The sequence below is a fragment of the Lissotriton vulgaris genome, chromosome 6 (assembly GCF_964263255.1).
Source record: "Lissotriton vulgaris chromosome 6, aLisVul1.2, whole genome shotgun sequence".
In the NCBI taxonomy this organism is placed as follows: Eukaryota; Metazoa; Chordata; class Amphibia; order Caudata; family Salamandridae; genus Lissotriton; species Lissotriton vulgaris.
The window spans coordinates 571,245,616-571,270,960 of record NC_141694.1 but is presented as its reverse complement, the minus strand read 5'-3'; the positions used below and the strand labels follow the sequence as shown (position 1 = coordinate 571,270,960).

The 25,345-nt window shown below is 42.4% G+C and overlaps 1 protein-coding gene across 1 annotated transcript in view; it reads right to left on the bottom strand.

The window, feature by feature from the left end:
- CYB5R4 (cytochrome b5 reductase 4) overlaps nucleotides 1-25,345 on the bottom strand; it is a 1,096,982-nt gene that overhangs the window by 849,304 nt on the left and 222,333 nt on the right. Inside the window, exon 4 of the mRNA XM_086926570.1 lies at nucleotides 3,718-3,802. Coding sequence (XP_086782696.1) covers nucleotides 3,718-3,802 — 85 coding nt within the window. The remainder of the gene's footprint in view (nucleotides 1-3,717; nucleotides 3,803-25,345) is intronic.

The window sequence follows — 25,345 nt, the reverse complement described above, 5'->3', positions numbered from 1 at the left end:
CCAATCAGTCCGTGCCTGTAGTGATTGGGTACTGAGTATTACAAATACAAATTACATTGCCTACCCAATCCCTCGGTTGCATATACTGGTATTAGAGCCCAGGGCTACAAGGTTTGGATTTCCAAAAGATAGGTGCAGGGGCTTAGTTCAGTGCAGTGTCACTGAGCAGGAAAGTCAGTTTACTGTAGTCCCACACAATCCACTGAGCATTGCAGCAGATGTGTTGTCCATCCTGTTCGGGCTGCTAACAGTCCTTCAAGAGATTTAGAGACACAGTGGTAGTTCAAATCCAATTTCGATCTTAAAATTGCACACTCAAGTAGTGTTATAGAAAATACAATATGCATGTAAAAGTGTTTAATTCAACAATTTCATCCTGTTGTTTAGTACCTGAATAATAACTACACAGAATACAATTAAAACAACACGGGCACATGTTGCTAGCAGCAAGGATAACATGAACAGTTCTAATCCATTAAAAATGCTCCTAGCAGCCTACGAACCTAATGCTACTTCTATGTGCTACACTATGAGAGCATGGAATACCTAACTTGAATCTTGAGTTTCTTGGGACCCTGTGTACTACATACCTGTTCACAGTGGCTTCGCTATGTTTATCAGACTGCAAACAGGAGAAAGTCTTCCTTCAGAAAGAAAATATACTATAAACTGGGCTCAGCTTCTCTTATCACTGGATCCACTCTTAGCGACCCAGTGGATGCTCCGGCAGTCTGGTAGGCAGAATCTCTTGTGATAACCTGGTGCGAACGCCTCTCGAATTCAGTGGTCAATTTAAGGGGTTTATATAGAATTGACCATTGACTTTTAGCCTACATTGCAAAGCATAGTGGAGACTTTCTAATAATCTGTGATGTAACTGGTCTAAACCAGCAAGATGAAAATATGTCAACTTGGGCTACGTGTTTTTATTACACGTCTATTGTCAAAACTTCAAACATAGATATCACATGATGTTATAACAAAGTCACTGTTTCGATGACATGACACTTTCACAGATTCAGTGAAACATAATGACATGCTGAACGTAGACCAATGGCAGACAGGCTAACTTAATGTTCTCAAAATGGAGTCTAACTCTGGGAGTTCACAACGCCTCTTCAACCTGTTAGATGGCACACAAAGCAGCACATGTGCTGCCGAGGCTCAACCTGAAATTGGGGTATTGACTAAGTGCCATGAACTTTTTGACACTGAGTAAGCATGGGCGGAAAATCCGTTCCACTCGCGGATTTTCGGTAAATTCGCAATCTGCGAACTCTCGCGAATTTACCGAAAATCCGCAAATTCGCACGCAGCGGATTTTTTTGCTTGGTGATACAATATTGCGGCATGCGGCGTTCACTTACCGTCATTTCAGTTGTTTTTCTCGATATTTTGAGAGTGCTGCGTGATTTTGGATCTTGCTGCGGGATCCCGCGGGAGTTTGGCGACGCATCGCGAGAGTTCGCAATTGCGAACATGTAGATGCGTCGGGCAGCAACAATCTCGCACTCGCGAAATTACAAAATTTACAATTCTGCACAAGAAATCCACTAGCAAGCAGCATAAACCTTCTGAAAATGATGATTTTTATCAGAATAACTCCTCAGGTTGACATTTGCCTGCACTTTTTTGGATTTGAGGCCTTTTTGACTTTCTTTGGATCACTTTTGGATTAGAAATCAACTTTCACAAGTAAGTTTGTTTGGGGCATTACAATTGCTGTTCTGCAGAAAAACGAGTTTTGCAAAACTGAAAGCACTCAGCAGGTGCAAAATTTCACTCATCATTAGTAAACATTCCCTGTAGTGCTTCCTGAGGGGCCCGGCCCCTCCAGAGTTCAGTTGCCTATGTTTGTTTGGGGCATTACAGATGCTGTTCTGCAGAAAAACGAGTTTTGCAAAACTGAAAACACTCAGCAGGTGCAAAAGTTCAAACTCATCATTAGTAACCATTCCCTGTAGTGCTTCCTGAGGGGCTCCTCCAGAGTTCAGTTGCCTATGTTTGTTTGGGGCATTACAGTTGCTGTTCTGCAGAAAAACGAGTTTTGCAAAACTGAAAGCACTCAGCAGGTGCAAAAGTTCAAATTCATCATTAGTAACCATTCCCTGTAGTGCTTCCTGAGGGGCCCCTCCGAAGTTCAGTTGCCTACTTGCAACTATTCTATGACCCTGCTCTGACCCTCACAGCAGGCTCATAGAATAGCTACAAGTAGGCCACAAAGGTCCTGGGAAAAAAAATTGCACTGCAACAGAAAGCAAATTACAGATAAGGAAGCAGGTGCCAGACAGGAAGTTTAAATTCAGTGACACATTAATCATTCCCAAATTAATTCATGTCAGTTGAAGCAGGGCAGGTGTGCTTGCTTTCCCCCCCCCCATAATCTACAGTGATGAATCAGAGGGTGGCAGTGATGTACCAGAGGGTGGCATGGGTGAATCAGAGGGTGGCAGTGGTGAAACAGAGGGTGCTGTGTACCTGTGATGATGAACCAGATGTAGAAACAACAAAGTCGCGACCGTTGCGAGCCGACAAGTAAGTTCGCAATTGCGAACTGGTACAAAACCCTCGCGAACTGGCAGAAACTCTTGCGAACACAAAAAAAATCCGCAAATTTGCGAGAATTTGCGGATTTTGCGGATTGTGAGTTCGCAAATACACAAATTCGCGAACGCCAGATTCGCAAAATTCGCCCATGCTTAACACTGAGCAGACAGCCCAATTTTGGCATTACTTCATTCACACTGGACAGCAATTCACACTATGTTGGCTCGCCACACCCTGGAAGATTCACAAAACTCTTCATCAAGGGTCTCCTCTACCTGCACTACGTCATACTCTATGAGAACAACTGCCTTATAACTCCTTGTACAATACTGGTTTGGGAATCGAAATCAGCCTGGACACATTTTTTCTTATCAGCCCATGCGAAGAGCATGTGTGAGAGTTCCCTCTTTGCAAGGGAAGAGTGATTGCATTTCTCACAAACCCTTTGTTGAAATGAAAAAAATCATTACTCTTATAACACTTTTCATGACATTCTGTATTTTTCCTCATCCCAATCGTCTACCTCACTCGTCTTCTGTTCTGCTCTTATCAGTCTCTAACCACAACATCTCTATGATTTCGTTCACACCCCTCCACTATTCTGTTCTTTATTTCCCTCTCATCTTTCTTCTATCGTTCTTACTAACTTTTCTTTTCCACTTTTTTCTCTCATCATCTCCTTTTCCTTGCTCCTCTCTTTCTCTTCCCTTATTTCTTACATTATGTAATAATCTCTTTATCTTCTCTTCTCTCTATCCTCTGCTTATCCTTATGTTCCCCCTTTTCATGATACCTTCCCTTCCCCCTTCATTTTCCCTCCTCTCTCACCTTCCTCTCCTTAGTTTATCCATGCCTGATTCTCACTACAGCCAGTCTTTGCTTGCCCATGTACTCTGACACCCTTCTCCTGACTAACTGTATTTATATATCAATTAATGGCAATCGTAGCGATTCGAATCATATTTGTCAACCTGTGTAAATGGAATGTCTGTCCTTCTGACTTCATTGGACAAGGTAAATAAAATATACTGAGTTGAACATACTTATAAGAAATGTGCTGTATTATCACAACCACCGATTTAAAGTGTTAATAATATGTTTGTAAAAATATATCCGAATTAACATGAACACAATTATACACAACTAACCAACAACTTGTAAAAACAATACCTTTTGCAAACGTGACTGGCTTCGTTGACATTCTTCCAATAAGACATTCTTTAAGCATAGATTCATAATTAACCCAACGGTGTACCTGCGTGTGAAAACCAGATAGACAATTGTCAATTGAAAACAAAAGGGCAGTGATATGCTTCTGACATGAATGACACAAAACCATCATCTGAAGCATTCTGAAAAGTCAAAGCAACTGAAGAGCATTTTTCGTCTTTGCTTTCACCATTTTAAATAATTCTGCCATGTCGGAAGAACAATCTAATAAAAGAAAGCGGAGCAGTGCTCCATACCATAATCTCGCTACTCCCAAGGTCGAAATAAAAAATATGTATGATTTTTCAGGTTTTGAAATTGTTAGTTAGCAAAATGATGACAGCAACTGAAATATCACATGACCTGTTTCCTAGTGATGATATTGAAAATTACAATGTGGCAATCAGGCAGGAGCCACCAGGGTTAGGTATGCAATATTGAAGGTCCAACAGGTGTTGGCAACAGTGGTGGCTCCTCCGCTATGGCGGAGGAGCGTCACCCCACTGACCTTGAGCAGTGTAGAGGAAAGGAAATATAAAATGATAACTCAGAGTTATTACCATTTTATGTTTCCTTTTCGGGTGGGGGCGGGCAGGGCTGCTCGGCTCACGGATCAGGGCAGGAGAGGAGTGGTTTTCGCCCTCTAAGTTATGTTAATGGTAGGTTAATGAATTTGAAAAGCGCATGGCTGCCCCTGCAAAGGGGCGTCCCATCGCTAGATCGAGGTCATACCACAGAAGGAGCGACTGGGATGGGGATTAGGCCACAAATAGCCAAGTCTTCACGGCTTTTCTAAAAACCCAGTGATTCTAAATGCTCTTGATGGTCACCGGGAGAGCATTCCAAAGGGCCGACGCCTTAGCTCAGAACGAGCGCCGTCCTGTTCTTGCTCTTCTGACTCGGGCCAAGCCAGGTGAAGATCTGCAGAATGCAGCTCTCAACTTGGGACGTACGGAAATAATAACATATATATATATAGGTCCTGGATAAATAGCATCATTAGTTAACTTAGGGGCCGATTATGATCGCGGATAATCCGCATCCTCCGGGCCGGCAGAAGCCACCGCCGGCCCGGAGGATGCGGATTAAACGCTGCGGACTGGAAAAAGACCCCCCGTCAGATTAGGATGGCTGGGGGATATTTTTTCCGTCCTCAGCTTTTCCGCCGCAGTCGCTTTCCGACCGCGAGGAAAAGCTCTAACATGGCTGGAGGTGTCTATCAGACACCGCCAGGCATATTAGGATGGCAGTGGTCCTATGCCTTTCCACAGCGGCATTTCCGCCGTAGAAAGGCATACGGTCTTTTCTTTGGGGGCCCGTTGCGGGCCCCCAGGGGTGCAGGGGGGGTGGGGGGTGCACATGGGGGGTACCTATGGTACCCCCTGCCTTTGCGTGCACGAAGCGGCAGGCATCACGCGGTGCCTGCCGCTTCGTGCATGCAAAGGTAAACATGCACTTAGGGGATGTGACCGCCACGGTGGCGGTCACATCCTAATTTGCATGGAGGGACCGCCGCTGCCCATGCGGACGGTCCCTCTTCCTCAGGGGTATTTATGATGATTACTCATATCACAACATATAAATGCGATTGTACAGAAAGTAAATGTAATAATAACTATTCAATATAGTTATTACTTATAGAAAAAACAAATACATAAATCAAAATGATTAATATTAAAAACAAGTAATACTAATTATTTTATATAAAGAACAAACACAAATAATATGAGTAATATCTATATGTCTATATTTGTATACTTATTAGAGGAAAGACAAATACATGAAAATATAAAAAAGTAAAAATAAAAACAAACACATAAAAAATATGATATACAAACATACATGTATAATTATCATTATATCCATATATAACTAGATCAATATATCAATAACATAATGTTATGAGTGTTTGATTAATTGGTTTCTTTTCCTATAATAGCCAAAATCTGTTCACAACGTGTACATATGATAAGAGCAATTGTATCTAGAAGTGCTGCACTATTAAATAAATATAAATGTAAAACATTAAAATAAAATTATTTAAAAAACAAATGTAATAAGTATGTCTTAACTTACAGCAAAAATAGAGAGCCTGAGTTTGTAAATATCTATCCATGCATGTACATATGGGACTTCATGCAGGACAATTTCATATCTCCTGATTATTTTCCACATTAATATCATGTTTCAATCTCTATGCATGTATACTTCTTATGAGTGCTTGCATAACTATATATTTGTATTTTCCCCTCCCACTGCAAAACAAAAAAAACACAGTTAACCAATCTCCCCAAACCACTAGTCCATGACTATTCCTCTTCCAAAATATCCCCTACCTTCACTCTCCGACTCATTCTAAACATCTTTTACTACTATAAACTCCCAAATAACCCTTTCCAAACTCGTGCCTCCTCTATCAATTCTTTATTCTATTACTCCAACTAACAGGCTCTCTGACTCATCCCACATCTCTTTTACTACTATGAACTTCATAATAATCTTTCTAAACTCTTTCCTTCTCTGTACATCCTGTATTCTATTCATCTAACTAACAGACACTCATGTCTAGTCTACCACTACCAATCACAATTCATGTTTCCCTCTACTAATCCACTACTAATCCACCTTGGGTTTACCATAGTGTGCATTTCATTAAAAAGGGCTTCAATGCCTTGCCAGGTGTAGAAAAATTACAATAAAAACAGGAGGCAAAATGCACTGTGCTTCTACTGAAATAGAAGGTTGATGGCGAGCACATGACTTGCTGGCTCTACTTACTCCCGTGTTCAAAGTAATTCCTTGTGGCTAGACTTCCTGACAGAGTGCTACAGTCGTGCTGTGAACCTGGATGCTCTTGAGTCAAGAGGTAAAAAACTAAGAAGAGGCATAATTACCTATCAGTGAGAGATTTGGTGTTTATATTAACCAAATTACTAATATATTTAACCCCACTAGTGGGCCCCTTTTAGCATCCCCTGTGTAATTTCACAGATCTTTTGAAATTATGGTATGAAAGGATCATCTAATCCAATGGAATCCAGGAGGACTGATTTTGGGATAAGGTTAACAATGTCTTTTAAAGAATGTCAAACTTCCTACTGTTCAAAGTAATCCCTTTATCAAATGTGGCTTCCAGTTGATCATATCACATTCCTTTAATTAACCAGAATGGTATTTATTTTTAATGCTGCAGGATGTTATGTGTGTGGTAGAATACAAATGATGACTTTTTTTTTTAAGTAATCTCAGTCAGGCATGGTTTTTGATTCCTTTAATCATGTCTTCTTTTATATAAATTATAAATAGTCAGCCAATCATAAAATATCCCATGACATATCTAAGAGAGGATTGAAGACCGAGAATAAATGAGAAGACTACATAGTATATTTGAACTGCACTTTACTTAGTTGACTACATAATGTCCAAACTGCTGTCAGGTATTTTTTGTTCCATTCTTAAATAATCAACACTGGTTAATCACTGGTCACTAACAAGCTATCCAGCATTTTCTACTCAGCAGTGATCAATGAAGAGTGAGCAATCACTATTGACTTTAAAACAGATTGCTGTTAATGCTGATTTTTAACATTGGAAAGTCTCTCAGAGATTCAGTAATTACTTTGGTACATAGCAAGATATGCATTTACGAATAACTCGCCATAAAGAAGAGTGCTCTGTTATGTTGCTATTTACTACAGTGCGTTATGCTTCTCATTGATCTCCTCAAAGCACCAAAGAGACGGAAAAGAGTGTTTATATTTGCATTGCGCTTTCACTTTAAGTTCAAGCGTGATGCAAAAAATAAACACGCGCATGCTATTAAAATAAGCAGCTTTGTCTCTGCAGATCTCCATCTGCTCGGGGAGAAAGACAGAGGGAAGGTGAAACAAAAAGTGCTTATCCAGTATTGAAAGGCCACAGTCTAACGTTGCACGCAAACAATCCAGTCGGGATGGGCGGGGGTAAAAAGGAGACAGGGTGGGAACAAATATGCCTCATTTCAATTGGAAAAAACTGCAAAAAACACAGTTGATGGACAGAATGTAGAACAATGTCATACATTCACCCCAGTACAAGGATCTGGGCCTAACTCCATCGTTTTTTTGCACTCCACACCACCCTGGGTTAGACACTGGCTATATGCAAATCAGCTCTGACCCTGTGCCTCATGGGAACAGTCCAGTCCGAACTACCAAGCCATGTCTTTCCCAGACCGGAATCAAGCATTCAAGGACCGGTTTCTGGCTATCAGCCTTCTTCAGCCTGGATAGCTTGACTCCAGTGGTGTGGAGAGCCTGGGACTCACGTCTGAGTATACCCAGCACACTCGGGGTGAAAATTGCAAAAAAAAACAGTTGATGGACAGAATGTGGAACAATGTCATACATTCACCCCAGTACAAGGATCTGGGCCTAAATCCATCGTTTTTTTGCACTCCACACCACCCTGGGTTAGACACTGGCTATATGCAAATCAGCTCTGACCCTGTGCCTCATGGGAACAGTCCAGTCCGAACTACCAAGCCATGTCTTTCCCAGACCGGAATCAAGCATCAAAGGACCGGTTTCTGGCTATCAGCCTTCATCAGCCTGGATAGCTTGACTCCAGTGGTGTGGAGAGCCTGGGACTCACGTCTGAGTATACCCAGCACACTCGGGGTGAAAATTGCAAAAAACACAATTGATGGACAGAATGTAGAACAATGTCATACATTCACCCCAGTACAATAATCTGGGCCTAAATCCATCGTTTTTTTGCACTCCACACCACCCTGGGTTAGACACTGGCTATATGCAAATCAGCTCTGACCCTGTGCCTCATGGGAACAGTCCAGTCCGAACTACCAAGCCATGTCTTTCCCAGACCGGAATCAAGCATCCAAGGACCGGTTTCTGGCTATCAGCCTTCATCAGCCTGGATAGCTTGACTTCAGTGGTGTCGAGAGCCTGGGACTCACGTCTGAGTATACCCAGCACACTCGGGGTGAAAATTGGAGGCTAGCGTTTAGCATAAACGAAGACGCCAGCCTATCAAAGAGATGGGCGTGGCTTCAAGTCCCCTTCTGAAATTTTATTGATTACTATACGCCTCGCAGAGCGAGGAGCACATGAGCGCTCCAATGCTAGGCAAGACCTAAACACTGACAAGACACTTGCGTCAGGCTGAACAATTATGCCCAAAAGCACTCAGAAGAAAAACACTTGCGTCTGACTAGAGACTCTCCTGTGCATCCCCAAGCAGTATGTGGTCCTCAGATAAGATATAAACCACTGATCATGTTCGATACTCTTGCCCCATACAGCGATGAAAAAATACTACCTAAAGTACACCTCCAAATCCGCTAAATTGCTGAAATGTACATCTACTGAATATATAACAACAAAGCTGTGGCAGTTCCTTGTCAGGGGCTCCAGGGCACATCCCCCTGCCACCTATTGGGCCCCAGATCCTGCACTTTGCCTATTCCTATCCCAACACTTCACATTATTTAATTTAGCAGCGTTCATGAAAACATGACTTTCATGTTTTCATGAGCACTGCCAGTGTGCAGGTCAGTCCTCTCAGCCTCCTCCCCAGGCTCCTGATGGCAGAAGGAGGAAGAGAGGGACGCAAGGGTTGAGACGGCTGCAACATTATCGAGCTGCTAAAGATCACTGTTAAAACCAGTCTGCGAGCAGTGTAAAAAGGAAAACGTTATTATCATTTTCGTTTTCCTTCCGGCTTGGGTGCAGGGCAGGGCAGGTGGGGCTTGGCTGGCCAGTGCAGGGGGCAGGGGAAGGAGTGTTAAGCACACTCCCTATGTGTGCATCACTGCTCAAACTGTCTTTTGCACTTTGCATCTTCCCCACCAGGGTGCATTTCACAGCCTGATGGGAAACATGCCCAGCTTCCAAGCCCCTGTCTGAGTGCCGAACCACGGTGCTCAGACCAATCACAACGCTGCTGTAAGGCAGCGTTTTCATTGGACACATGATTCTGGGAGGTTGTGTGCTACCTGTTGCTGCGCCAGAAGACAAAGGAGGAGAGGCGGGGGCACCCAGGAAAGTCCATTTTTTTAATACCCCTGCCCCACCACCTGGGCTCAGTAGCAGCTTCTACTGGATAAAACATTCTACTAGGTAGGTGGATGTCTGGATTGCGCATGCCTGAGGGGCACAGTTCAACTACGGTCCCCTCACACAGGCACAAACCATTTTATTTGGCAGACTTACCGAGCATGCTGCAGGCAGCAGAGTATGTCTGCTAAAATGTGGCTGTCAAGGCGCACACCAGTGCATCCCTGAGGCCAATGAGAGGCCACACAGAACAGCAGGGTTAGGATCCCCAGCTCTGTGCCAGTTTCTTACAGTGCCGTGATTTCACTCCTATTTAAAAGCTGGGAGAGGGGTTGAGATGGGCCTTTCCATTTTCAAGCCTGCCCCTGCTGCTCCGCCTGGCCCCTCGTTGGGATTCAAGGCTTCTTGGTTCCAATGCCCAGTGCTAGATTCCTGCTCTGCTGCTGTCATGGAGCCTCAGAGTTGCCAGCAATGGAAGCAAGGCAGATAAAAAATGCTGTTTCTCTGCTCATGTATGTATGTATGTATGTATGTATGTGTTTGTGAGTGACTAAAAGTGAATGGGTTTCGAATGAAAGTGTGTGTGGGTGTGTGTGTGTGTGAGTGTGTTTGTGAGTGTCAATGAGAGTGCAAATAAGTGAGAATCTGACATGGAGTGTGTATGAATTAGTGAAAGTGAATACGACGGAGTGTGAGAGGGAGTGGAGAAGTGTGGCTCAATGATTAGAGTGGCAGACCCTGATGCAGAGGTCTAGCCCGGCACCAGGGTTCAATTCCCCGCGGAGGCGGGTCTTGGGCTCAAAATTCCACGGACCTGATAATTCTCGCCTCGGTGCCTATTCCAATCATAGAGTCCCAATCTGCAACTCTGGGCAATAGCTTGCTTAATCTCCACAACGGCCCCCACAACGCTAAGGATGCCTGGCCTCCTCCTTGGGGGTGCCCAGGAGTGGACGCCTCACAGGGAAAGCCAGGATGGGTTCCACAGCGGTATTCGTACAAGCGCCTTGAGACCCTTGCGGGTGAGTAGTGCGCTATACCAGTATCAATTTAATTTTTTTTTACATTTAATCACAAGTGTAGCTATCAATGGTGCAGCAGATGCAGTCGAACAAGGGCAGACAGTCAGTGAGTGTGACAGGGTGAGTGTATGTAAGTGTGTTTGCATGTGAGAATGAGAACCAGTGAGTTTGAGTATGTTTGGGCATGAGTACCAGTGAGTTTGAGTGAGAATGAGTGAGGGGGTAGAGAGTAAATGTGAGAGAAAGTGAGTATGAGGGAGGCAAATTTTGAACCAAATGGGGTAAACACCTGGAAGGTATTAGGCTCCGCCACGGCAACAAAGAACCTCCTAGTGCAAACAATGAATACACAATACATAATAAACATCAAAGAATATAGTAAAGGGAAATGTGTATAAAAATACATACATATTTAAAATTCCAAATCAGGTCAAATATATGTATGCCGACAACGTAGCCAAAAACCGGGAACTATTTGTTAAATGCAATAAAGATAGCAAAAGTCCAATGTATCATTAAAAAGAAAAATTTAAAATATATTTACTTATGTTTGTGCATGCGTGTCCATGTATTACTATAACCAGCTGGGGGGGAACCAGTTATGAATTTTGAATTTAATTAATAATCAAATGAACTTTCTCGGAAGTTTAGCGATACGTGTTTTTAGCATAGTGAAACGTAAGACCGTCAGGGAAAACAAAATTGCTATTAACTGCATCAAGACTAGTATTTTGCTAACTTCTGACTAAAATCTTGATTTTTATTGTTAACTATCCATGTTAACTATGTATGCTTCAGAAATAACCAGAGATCTAGTTGGCAATTTAAAAAATGCCACCAAAACTAGTTGATGGAAACAGTGAGATTTTCGTATGTGCCATTATCTGTATGGTAAATCATTCCCAAAGTGTTATTTAGAAAATGGATCCTATATAATCTTGTCTAAAGTATTTATTAGCGAGACTGTGTTGTGTTTTTCAGATTTCATTTCAAGAAAACCTCTAAATCTCAGACCTTGTGCTTGCAATGCACTCTCCAATCCAGAAACATCTGCCGTAATGAGACTGCTCCTCATCTCAAGGCCTTGAAGCAGAATGACTTTACCTTACAACCAATGTATGTCTTTACAGAACTTCCAATAGAGAAGATACTTCAGTGTTAAATCCCTACATATATCTAAATAGCCAGAGGCATCAGTGCTAGAGAAAAAAGTGATATCAAGTCACGCTCTAATCTCAGTGAATTTGTTAAAGATTTGGCATAGGGTTTGTGGTATTTATTACTGTGTAGTTCATTTCAGAAACCTCAATTTGAGTCGTAGTCTTCGCGCAAATTGATATTGATGTTTGGAGAAGCATTTTTGTTCTATTTCTAATCAGCATTCATGTCTCAGAAAACAACTGAATATTTAGTCTTTCAAATTTTGGAGGGCAGCACTCAACACCTATGCAGCAGTCTATCATAGAGCTAGCTGTAGGCCCCGATCTACTAACTTTGGGCTGGGTTTGCATCACAAAAGTGATGCAAAAGGTGAATTGGTATATTTTGTCGAGGGCAACATTTTCTTAGCGCTGGAAAGTAACCGTAAAGTAATGCAAAGTAGTGCTATACAATACTTTGCATCAAAGGGCATTACCAATGGAAGTACATAGGCATTCCCAGGCAGCCACTCAATCATTTTGATGCAAATTCCAAACTATTAGTATAAGTAGACAGGGATTTGCATAAAAAATGGCGCCTCTTCGAGGCAGGTGTAACTTTGGAGAACATTTTCTATTCTCCAAACTTTTCCAACTTTGCATGTGTGTTGTACTGTATGTGGAAACTTGGAAAGGGATTAAACTATGTCTAAACATTGTATTTTGTACTGGAAAGGTACACTTCCAATAACCTATGCTAAAACGTAACACACACACATTCTTGCACCATAAAGTGCGAAGCATCTTTGTTCCCTGTGCAATGAGTTTTGTGACTGTAATAAGTGAGATGGCCAATCAGTCGGCCTTTTCTTTAGGGCTGCTGGTAGTTAGAAATATTATTTTGAGAGAGCATTGGAGAGATTCATCAACGTAAATGACTCAAGGGAGAAGGTTTGTTTTTGTTTGTAACCCAAGGATTCAAATTGGATTCAGTGAGTCCATAGATACTTCAAGTGAGAAATTAGAATCTAGAACGGACTGGTCAACCTAGGTATCCCAATATGTATATCTTGAAAGCATGTTTTTAAGCCATATTCTTCAGCAGGTCTTAGACATTGGTAGGCAAAGGTTCAAATTAGGACACTCATTTTGTTAACATTTGACAGTGTGGTTTCACTCAAACATGGTACACCTTCGTTGTTCCACATATTACACAACTTCTCCCTCCACGCACATGGTAGATGCTGTTTAAGTTATTCACAGTTCATTTAAATAGTCAAAGTGGGAAAACTGTCTCCTAAACAGCCCTTAGGGATAGAGAGATCACAACAATAGTGAGCGAACACGCCTCCACCAGCATTCAAGAGGGAAAACACACAAGATTCATGAAGACACATGAGAAGCTATTGAATTCAGGCCTGTAGACGTTAGAATCCATTGGATATATATACACCCTCCATGTCCCTAGACACAAAGTCTCATTTATTTTTTTAGATCGAATTAAAAGTGGTATTTCTGAATCAATATAGTCTTTATGGTATTGGTGTATAAAACAGATAAAATTATTTTTCAAGTGTGTGTGGTGCTGCTTCACTTAACAAGGTTTTTCCAGGTACATACAACTTTAGTGAAATATACCACAATATTTTAATATAGAATGAGAAACACAACAAGGGATATAGGATGGGTATCCAGAATTTAGATTACTCTGAACGTGAGGTATTCACAGACTAATAAAGGAAAGATTTAACAAAGCTGGGGGGCAGTAGAGTCACATTGAGAAAATGCAGTGGCCAATTGCTTGTATAAGATGGCTAACAGACCTCAGAGTGTGTGCAGCGAAACAGCTGTATATTTGAAAGCTATACTTGATTAACCAGAAGAAAACCTCGTATTAACTGGTAGTCAACAACTTTCATTTGTACAATGCAGCGGTCAAGTGCATTAAAAAGGGAACTGTGGCCCTGAATGAAATGCATGTAGCATGTGGGCGGAGTCCAGGGTGTTCCTAAAAAAAGAACAAAATAATGTGAAAATATTTGTTGCTCTTTCACTATCACTTGTAAACACCTTAGATTAAAAAAATGCAAAAAATATTAAGGAGAAAATTCACTTTTTATGGTATGAAACCTCTTTTGGTTAATGCCATCACTGCACAGATCTGTGTGTGTAACCAGAGAGCCACACAACAATTGGATGGTGCAGTGGAGAATAGTGCCTTGTGCATTATTAGGGCTTGTGGTCCAAACCAATGTCAGAAAGCACTGTGAATATGTAAGTCATTATTTCAAACTTCAATTATATACAATAGTTACATTGATTTAAAAAATATATAATAATTGTTTATAAAAATTAATCTAATATAACAAACATTAATATTAAAAATCATTTCAAAATTGCGAGTCATACATATTCATGAAACTTTCAAATACATTTTAAAATTCAATTATGAATTCAAATGTATGTACTAAATACATATAATTTCAAATGAAAAAGATTATTTATATAACAGAATAAAAATAATACAATTGCATTGTTATGAAATCTACAAAAAACTAACAACAAATATTGAAACATTAACTCTACATTTTAATATGCATTACTAAAAAAAATATTTCAAAAACTAAAACAAAACAAATAGTTTAAGAAACAATTTTAAAAATTAAAGAAATAATTTCTAAAATGCATACATTTTAATTAAATCCACTCAAAATAGTTATGGAAATGTTTTTCAATAAACAGAATTGAAAATCCAATTTGAAAACATTTTAAAAGAAAAACACGATTCTAATACGCTACTTTAAGTTCAGTCCTACAAACTTTGGGTAAAATACTGTTTGGGAATGGAGGGAAATATACTTCAATTAAGTCTAACAAAGGAAAGTGCATAAATAGGCTGGGAAGGGTCAGATTTACCATTTTACCCTAGCCTAACAAACATTAAGAAAAGAGCATATATGTGGGGGGCAGGGGGGGTCATATTCAGTACACCCAAAAGATATTGGTCCCCATTAAAATAGTTTTAAGCAATAAAAATAATTTTAAAAAATCACGTTTTAAGTAAATCTATTATTTTAAGTATATAAATTGTGAAAGAAATATTTGAAATAATCCAAAATATCTTAAAATAAAATGTATACTCACCCGTAAAAAATACAAACATTTAAGCAATTCTCTATATTATGAAATAATTATTTGAAACATATTTCCATGTAATTGTAAACAACATAGAAATTACATTACAAAATAAATGTAAAAACCACAATCCTATTGGAAATATATCAAAGTAATTAAAAAAACAGTTACTTGTCAATTTATAACCTAACAAAATAAATAAACTACATTGATTAATTTGGTTTTAATATTTTATTTAAAAAGCGCATACCATGCTGGCTGACGATGGTGGCGAGGGGGGCCATGTAGATATTGAAAAGCGTCAGGCTGAGCGATGATCCTTGGGGTACTCCGCAGTTAATGTCAGTGGTTCGGAGAGGAAGGGAAGGAGTCTGATCCTCTGGGTTCTGCCAAAGCGGAAGGATTGGATCCAGTCGAGGGCGACTCCTTGTATCCTGTGTCGTGGAGTCTGGCTGTGAGCGTGCGATGTGAGACGGTGTTGAAGGCTGCAGAGAGGTCTAGAAGGAGGAGGGCCGGGTTGTGTCTTCCTGGTCTAGTAGCATATGGATATCTTCAATGGCGGCACGGAGGGCGGTCTCGTTGCTGTGGTTGCTGCGGAAACCAGACTGGGAGGTGTCTAGAATGGAGTTCTCTTCGATGGAGGCGGTGAGCTGGGCGTTCACGAGTCTCTCTGTGACTTTGGCTGCGAAGGGGAGGACAGAGCTGGACCGGTAGTGTTTCAGGTCTGTTGAGTCGGCCGTTGGTTTCTTGAGGAGGGGTTTCACCTCCGCCTGTTTCCAGTCATCTGGGCCGATGCCGGATATGAGGGAGGTGTTGATCATCCGTCTTAGTTCAGGTGCGATGGCATCGGCGGCCCTGTGGAAGATGTGCAGTGGGCAGAGGTCCGTTGGGGCTCCTGAGTGAGTTTTCTTCATGGTCGTGGTGATGAGTTCCATGGTTGCGGGATCCCAGGTTGGCTTATCAGTGGTGGTAGGTAGTGGGGTGTTGTCCGGTGCAGGTTCGCTGAAGTTGAAGTTGTCGTAGAGGACCTTCATCTTCTCTTAGCCTTTGGATGAAGAAAGTTTTCACTGGGAAAGGCACCTTTTTTATATTTTGTGATTCTATGGGAAATCTGGGATTAACATAATGATTCATTATATGCAAGCAGAGTCGACTCATAATGTGATTACAATAAACTGGGGGTGTAAGCATGTGGTTTAATTAGCTCCCTCCTCTTGTGCACAATTCATTCTAGTACATATTACAAGTACAGATAGGCCGGAAATCTTTTTTTAATTTTAGATTGTTTTTATCAGACGAAAGGAGATATAGATAAAAATGTTTATCAACCACTGGCGGATCTTGCTTTGGTCGCTTTTCATTGTACTGTTCTAGGTGTACTGTAAGAGTATTATGTTGGCTTATTCCAGGCGAGTGAACTTAAGATTTATTGTACTCTTACAGTGAAAAAAATGATGCAATGAGGGTTTGCATCCTGCAATTTGTGAACAGAATTGTTTACTGAAGTAGTAACTGTATCAGTGTATAACGTACATTATGTGTATTACTTTCTTGTACACTCCGACTGCTCATTTTGACAAAATAAATTACTTTTTGATATGACATTCCTCTGAGCTCTGGTTTGGAATCTGAAGATGAGCAGCTGCGGTTGGGGGTCACAAGTTCTTCAGGAGAAGAAAGACTTCTGAATTATTTTGTTGGGGTGTATGCAAAATATTACAGTCAATAATATTGACAGGCACTTACATCGACTCAAGAATATTAACTAGCAACATATCATCAAGGTAAGCATTCATAGGAAAGCATAGATATAATTTTCTTATCTCTACATCTACTTAGCTGGACAAAAGTAACTACTAAGCGTCTTATATCCACTACACAATAGCGACTACTAACAGTAGTCACTATTAAAGAATTAAATTAAGTGCAGATTGAAATAAAAAGCTCAGGGCTTGAGTTAGAGTCTGGCGGATGGCAACTCCATTGAAACGTGATGGGTATTCCATCTGCTTTCCTACATGTCCATCAATATATACTGCACTTGTGATAAGGCATCCATTACCCTCTGAATCAGGTCCTTAGTTCTTTTTGTAGAACACCGTTGAAAACTCGTAAAACAAGCGTTACAAAACTCGAGTTCAGAAACAACTAATGGAATTCCCTCCACACTATGGATAATATGTAGAGAGAATTCCAAGGGTGGAATCTCCTCCAGCTTGAACACTTGCTCCAGGTTTAGAGGATTTTCCATTAGTGCCCAACTTCACGTCATACTTTTGGCCAGTTTACAAGCTTCTGCCATACAGAAGTCATCAGAATTTAGTTAAATGTATTGAAGAAAAGGGCATAGAAAAAAGCAAAATGTGGGTATTGATGCAATAAATATAACACCTCCATGAAATGCCTAGTTGTAGTGCAGAAACATATAGTAACAGACATACTGAAACCAGCATATACCTCACTCGGGGCTAATTGTATTTAACTGATTCAGCATATACCCCAACTTTCACACAATTTAAATTTGGATCCTCTGGCCCAGATTTACAAAGGTTTTGCGTTAGTCTACGTCAAGGAGATGTCCCATGGGTGGTGCATCGGCGTTCCTGTGCAACCACCCATGGTTTTGACGCAAAGCCCAATCTACTAACAATAATAGACAGGGTTTTACGCCAAACAATAACACATTTAAAAGCAGGCGTTATAAGGAGAAATACTTTTATTTTTCCATTCTTTTCAGACTTTGCAGGTGTGCTGCACTGTACAGCACACAAACAAAGTGGTAACAGTGTTACAGCTTGTCAAGGCATAGTCTTTGTACTGGAAGGATACCTATTAACGTATGATGTTATTGGCAAAGAAAGGGTCCATACTTTGCTGTCTTTTTTCAGTTTAACATTTGAACTTTATGATTGTTTTTCAATTTGCGTGAGATGATACTTTCTGTCCATTGATATGAGTAAACATATGTGTATGAAGATAATAAGTTACAAAGTAGCTCAAATACTATAAAAAGATTTAGTGGGTGGTGCAAGGCATTTTTCATTTTTTTTATTTTTACACACTGACAACATTTCTTCTAGGTATTTTTATGAATAAATATACCTGATCCTAAGTTAAGAAACAGCGTTTACTACATGGTGATGCCATGTACCATTTTTAGGGCTCGGCCTACGTCACCACTTCGTCAGAAGTGGGGCGGAGCTCCGAGCCGTATTGTTACTGGGCTCAGAATAGTGAAGTAAAAATTCCTCACTGCGTGAGATTTTTCCGTAGTTTATTTGGGCATCTGCATGCTAATTGGTCCTCGCAGTGCTGTGTTTCTAGTAACCTTCACGCAATAGGCCATATGGATTTCAGTTTGTGCACTTCCTGCATATTCTGTGCGGTTACGCGCAGGGGAGTGCAATAAATTGTCAATTACGACCTGTCAGGGTGCCCCGGTAATTGAACCCAGATGTTTGGGGCGCGTTCACCAGTCTGCAGTGAGTTTGGTGGGCGCGCGTTCGTCTGCATCCTTTCATGTGTAAGTGTTGACCTTTGAAGAGCTGGCGTGGTCGTGCGCCGACAATGAGACACACAGTCTTCATTACCCCACAAAGTATGTAAGTGCGTTTGTATTGGAGACAGTAACGTCCAGGTACGAAACGGAATTCTGTTACTGGCTTACAAACAGTCCCACATTTTGCCGTATTCTCCTCATCTCATCAAAGGGGCTCATGTCTTGTTCAACAACAAAACAAAACCTCCGAGAGCAGGAATGTGTTTCTGCATGGAGGGTCCGAGCAGCCGGGTTGCAACAGTTGTGCTTGTGTGTCTAACCTTGGGCCTCATGACAAGTAGGTTGATTTTAGGTGCAGGGATACCAGGCACTGCTCACACACACAGACACTGTTGACATACACGGACACTGCTCACACACACACAGGCACTTCTCACACACACACAGGCACTTCTCACACACACAGGCACTTCTCACACACACAGGCACTTCTCACACACACAGGCACTTCTCACACACAGGCACTGTTCACACACAGACACTGCTCGCACACAGAAACTGCTCACACACACAGACACTGTTCACAAACACAGACACCGGCACTGCGCGCACACATAGGCACTGTTCACACACACAGGCAGTACATATACACAAAGGCTGCTCACACACACACCGGCACTGCACGCACACATAGGCACTGTTCACACACACAGGCACTACATACACATACCGGCACTGCGCAGACACACAGGTGCACTGATCACACACAGGCACTGTTCACACACTGGCACTGTCCACACACAGGCACTGTTCACACACAGGCACTGTTCACACACAGGCACTGTTCACACACAGGCACTGTTCACGCACACATACACTGCTCACACACACAGGCACTGCTCACACACACAGGCACTTCTCACACACACAGGCACTTCTCACACACACAGGCACTTCTCACACACAGGCACTGTTCACACACAGGCACTGTTCACACACAGGCACTGTTCACACACACAGGCACTACATACACACACAGGCGGCTCTCAGACACCGGCACTGCGCGCACACATAGGCACTGTTCACACACACACAGGCACTACATACACACACAGACACTGCTCACACACACCGGCACTGGTCACACACACAGACACTGCTCACACACAGACACTGCTCACACACACAGACACTGTTCACACACACACAGACACTGTTCACACACACAGACACTGTTCACACACACAGGCACTACATACACACACAGGCTGCTCACACACACCGGCACTGCGCGCACACATAGGCACTGGTCACAGTGATTGCAGTGTGTGAGTGTGCAGGGTAAACAGTGTGAGTGTGCAGGGTGAACAGTGTGTAGTGAGTGCAGAGTGAGTGCAAGAGTTACTGTGAGTGCGAGAGTGACAGTGAGTGCAGAGTGAGTGCGAGAGTGACAGTGAGTGCAGAGTGAGTGCGAGAGGATAGTGAGTGCAGAGTGAGTGCAAGAGTGACAGTGAGAGTGCAGAGTGACAGTGAGTGCAGATTGCGAGAACGACAGTGAGTGGAGAGTGAGTGCAAGATTGACAGTGAGTGCAGAGTGAGTGCAAGAGTGACAGTGAGTGCAGAGTGAGTACGAGAGTGACAGTGAGTGCAGAGAGTGCAAGAGTGACAGTGAGTGCAGAGGGAGTGCGAGTGACAGTGAGTGCAGAGTGACAGTGAGTGCAGAGTGACAGTGAGTGCAGAGTGACAGTGAGTGCAGAGTGACAGTGAGTGCAGAGTGACAGTGATTGCAGAGTGAGTGCAGAGTGACAGTGAGTGCAGTTACAGTGAGTGCAGAGTGAGTGTGTGCAGATTGAGTGTGAGAGCAACAGTGAGTGCAGAGTGAGTGCGAGAGTGACAGTGAGTGCAGAATGACAGTGAGTGCAGAGTGACAGTGATTGCAGAGTGAGTGCAAGTGACAGTGAGTGCAGAGTGACAGTGAATGCAGAGTGAGTGCAGAGTGACAGTGAGTGCAGAGTGAGTGCAGAGTGACAGTGAGTGCAGACTGAGTGTAGAGTGACAGTGAGTGCAGAGTGAGTGCAGAGACAGTGGGTGCAGAGTGACAGTGAGTGCAGAGTGAGTGCGAGAGTGACAGTGAGTGCAAAGTGAGTGTAGAGTGACAGTTAGTGCAAAGTGAGTGCAGAGTGACAGTGAGTGCAAAGTGAGTGCAGAGTGACAGTGAGTGCAGAGTGAGTGAGTGCACAGTGACAGTGAGTGCAGAGTGAGTGAAGAGTGACAGTGAGTGCAGAGTGAGTGCAAGAGTGACAGTGAGTGCAGAGTGAGTGTAGAGTGACAGTGAGTGCAGAGTGAGTGTAAAGTGACAGTGAGTGCAGAGTGACTGCAGAGACAGTGTGTAAGGGTGCAGGGTGCACATTGTGTGAGTGTGCAGAATGAGTGTGCAGGATAAACAGTGTGTGACTATGCAAGGTGACATTGGGAGTGTGCGGGTGAGCAGTGTGTGAATGTGTAGGGCCAGTGTGTGAGTGTGCAGAAAACACCACACACACATACACCACACACACATACCACACACACACCATACCCACACCACACACACATAACACACACACAAACCACACACACCTCACTTTCTCAACACCACACACTCGTCACCACTCACCACAACACACTCACCACCACCACACACTCACCCCCACAGACTCACCACCACACACTCACCACTACACACAAAACAACAGACACAACAACACACCCCCAGCCGTCAATGAATGCTTTCACCAGCACAAACACCAACAACCATCAATGTACGCTTTCACCAAAAACAAACACGACCATGCATCAGTGCCGCTAAACACCCATGCACACAACAAACAATGTCAGTGCAACTTTCACCAAACACACACACCAACAGCTGACAGTGCACCAGCCACTCTTTCAATTGGCACAATCATTAACAGCTGTCAGTGCACCCTTTCACCAACCACACGCATTACCATCCAGCTCTGCACGCTTGACAGCCACACTCAGTAACAGCTCTTACTGCACGCTACCACCAGTCACACACACCTCAAGCCACCACTACACGCTTCCACTAAACACACACACCAACAGCCATCACTGCACAATTCCTACAGGCACACACATCCACCACCCATCAATGCACACACCAATTGATAACGCAACCACCAATTAATATTGTACCTATCGCACTATGCTGCACTTTACCTTTTAAAAATAAAGCGTTAAAGTGCAGCATGCCACCATTGATAACATTCCAATCCAACACACATATCTCCAACACACACCACATGCTTCCACTCCAAAACACATGCCTAAAACACATTGCCATTTACAATGCCATTATCTCTAACTCAAACAAACCCGAGCCCTACTGGATTCCTAATGCTTGTTTTTAATGGTCAATTGGTAGTAAAACCTGCGCAAAAGGGAAGTCGTCACATACATTTTCACTACGAGTTAAAGAAGTACAAAATATGTGTATTTTTGTTCATTTATGTGGTTGTCTACTTTGCTGATTTTCTCTGAATTTACATCTTATAATGCCTGCTTTTCAGAAAGTCGGGAGGCAGTACACCCACAATGCCCATTTTTCTGTGCCATTGGCTCTAGTACGAATTTGAACCCTAAATCAGACGTTTATGATATCAAAAGCAGCACGCCTGAAACAATTGACAAATGTTTTGACTTTTTATGCGAACAGCGACAAATTGCCTTGACACTGTGAGAAATTGCACAGGGTCTCCGCTGTTCCATATGCATGCCCCACCCCCGTGTGCATGTGCGCCATTTTCAGGTCGCCACAGCCTGAGACGAGCCCTAATGTTGTCTAGCGCTCCCTGTTGTGCTCTAGCATCTAATTAGCAGCTAAATTAAATGTTGTGTTGGATTCTAAGCAACCTGCTATATTCTCTCACAATGAAGGTAATTAGGGATGGTCAAGGAGTAACAGCTGTTGACCCCGGACTGTTTGTTAAGGCTCTTGGCCCTACCCATAGCCTCAGGGGTCATGCAAGCTGCATGGTAACAAGAAGTAAATTGGATTGTAAAAGCCCTGTTTGCTTTCTCCAATTTCCACCACATGCCCTTCAACTAACCCCCACTGAAGTATATAAAAGCCTGTAATTAAGCTAAGGGTAGAAGACAGAGTCACCCCTGGGAACTGAACAACTACACTGGAGTTCTGGACTTTTATTAAGGTCCAGAGGTGTCAGGGACAACACCCGAAGACCCCTGAGTTCTACCTGTCTCGGTGCACAAATAAACAGAAACACGGGCTTCTCGATGGTGGCGTCAAAGACCAAAGGTTTATTACTGCAGGGACACAGAAGTCACAGAAACTACACACGGGCAGATTCTAGGAGCCTGTTCGATTTGCACAAAATGGGTTGCCCCTTAAATACAAATTATTTAGCTGGGGGCAACATTCTCCACATACTAGTACGTTTCTTAACCTTTATGTCCTAAACAATAAATATTTGGCGTTACACAGGAATCGTCAACAATATCTGATGTCAAAACATTACGAACCAGAGGTTCTCACTGTTCGATCATAATCCCATGTCATCTTTTCATTCACGAGCCGGACCGCCTCATCGTAAATTTCGTTACCTCCCCCTAATAAAGGCCCAGAAGGAAAGGAGCAGAGCCAGGTGCAGAAGATAGAAAAACAGGATAAGAGATGTTTGAGGGTCGTAAATGGGCAAGGCTACCAGCTTCGGCCGCCTAATCATGATCAGGCCAACGAACACGAGAACCAGTATAGCAGGACTGGCCTCAGGCAGAGGGGGCAGCTTTTGCCGAGTCATGCAGCCACAGCGTTTCTGTCCTAAGGTGCACGTGTCACTAGCAAGGTGAATCGCCGGCTAAAGCCTACGTGTCCTTAAGTGAAATGAATTGATCAGAGGTCACTGTGTGTCCATTGACTATGTGAGGGCAAGAATACAAGATGGATGCCATAATCTAAAATGGATGCCATGGGTGAATCAGAAATGTGGTTATAACAGAAGTGCTCTTGCTCGTAGCATAGCGAAAACACCAGGATATACTAAATGGATCATTTGCGGTTCACTGGTACCAAAATTATAAGTTTACGACAATGTTGAAAACACAGGTTCAAATTGTCACGGAACCTCAACACTTATGCTAACCCTCATAATTTGTTGAATCAAGGTGCAAGTTCTCCTGAATATGTCGCTTCTCACAACTTAAACCACATTAAGGTGCTTCTCAAAGCTGCAAAAGAAAACTAATAAAGACATTGTACAATTAAGAAGCAGCGATTTCCTCTGTCTGGGACAGTGGCAGGGTTTGAATTTTCCTAATTGTTTGAAGGGCAGTAAGATAAGTTAATATGTCACTCTTCCGGCTGCAAGCTAATGCGCTACCTCTCTGAGAACAATGGATGTTCACACGTGGTCAGACAAATGCCATCACTCACGGGCAATGGAGCTAATGACTGAAGTGTGTTGATGAACCATTGCCCCATACCAATACTCAGGGCCACTGGAATTATGCGATTGTGCAGCTGCAGCGATTTACGCATAATTGTAGATTTGCCACTTAATAATCTTGCACATAATCTGCAGATTCTTACAAAAAAAATTTTGGTTTCCATCTCAAACTATTCAAAAGTTACTAAAAACACAGAGACACATGTTGCCATGTAGTGGGAGGCCCTTAGCGAAGGTTAACTTGTCACCTTTCTGTAGCTTAGTGCTATATTTGAGAGTTAAAATGGTACTAATGAGGTGCAACTAATGCCCAGACGGTATTAAAAAGTTTAAAATAGCCAAATAATGATGCAATATTATCACCAAACTTGCCACATAATGCCACATAATTTGACTTTTCTTGATACACACGTTACTGACTGCTGCCACATACTTTCGCCCGCCCCTGCCAGATAATTCCAGCAGCCCTGCCCATACTGCATGTGTATGTAATAATTCTGGAAATCGAGTGCTTCAGCTATCGCCTCTAATGCTCAGTGAATGACAGCAATGTTCTGAATACTTGCATGCTACTTTACTGCCTTTTCAAGTCTCAGTTGACTTGCTTTAAAATGTCAGGCAGGTGTATGTTTCATATAATGTGATTCTGAAAGAATATTTTTGGGCGATTTCTGGAGACAAACTGCACTAGTTTTTGTTAACAGGTTTCTCCTGCTCCGTGGATACACAAATGGATTAAAAAATGGAACTGATGTTTTAATTAAATTTCAGGTGCCTTTGTTTTTTTTTTTACAATTGTGAAAATGGCTTAAAGAGAGGTCACAACTGTCCCATCGGGTGTAAATGTATCATCTAGTACTTTTCTGTAAACTCTGGGCCTTGTAGTTGACTCTATAATTTGGAAAACAATACACTCCAAAACATGGAGGAAGAAACTAGACAACACCATGAAACCGATATAGGACTCCTTACAACCTCCTCATTAGGCATTTTCTGGATAAGAACATTATTCTACATTTCCAGAAAGTGTTCTGTGTTGTATAGAAATTTGCTGTCACATGTGGTGTTACGTCGACACTACAGAGAACCACGGTTCCTGAGAAGGAAGTCTGTATAGAGAGACAAGGGAAGAAGGGATAGGTCGTTCTTATTGGAAGGTCAGAGAGACCTTTTCTTGATGCCCTCACACACCCCGTAGAATGTCATGCTTCATCATGGAGCGGTGCTCCTCATTGGGCTGCGCTGCAATGCCCACCAGGTCCCTTGAAGG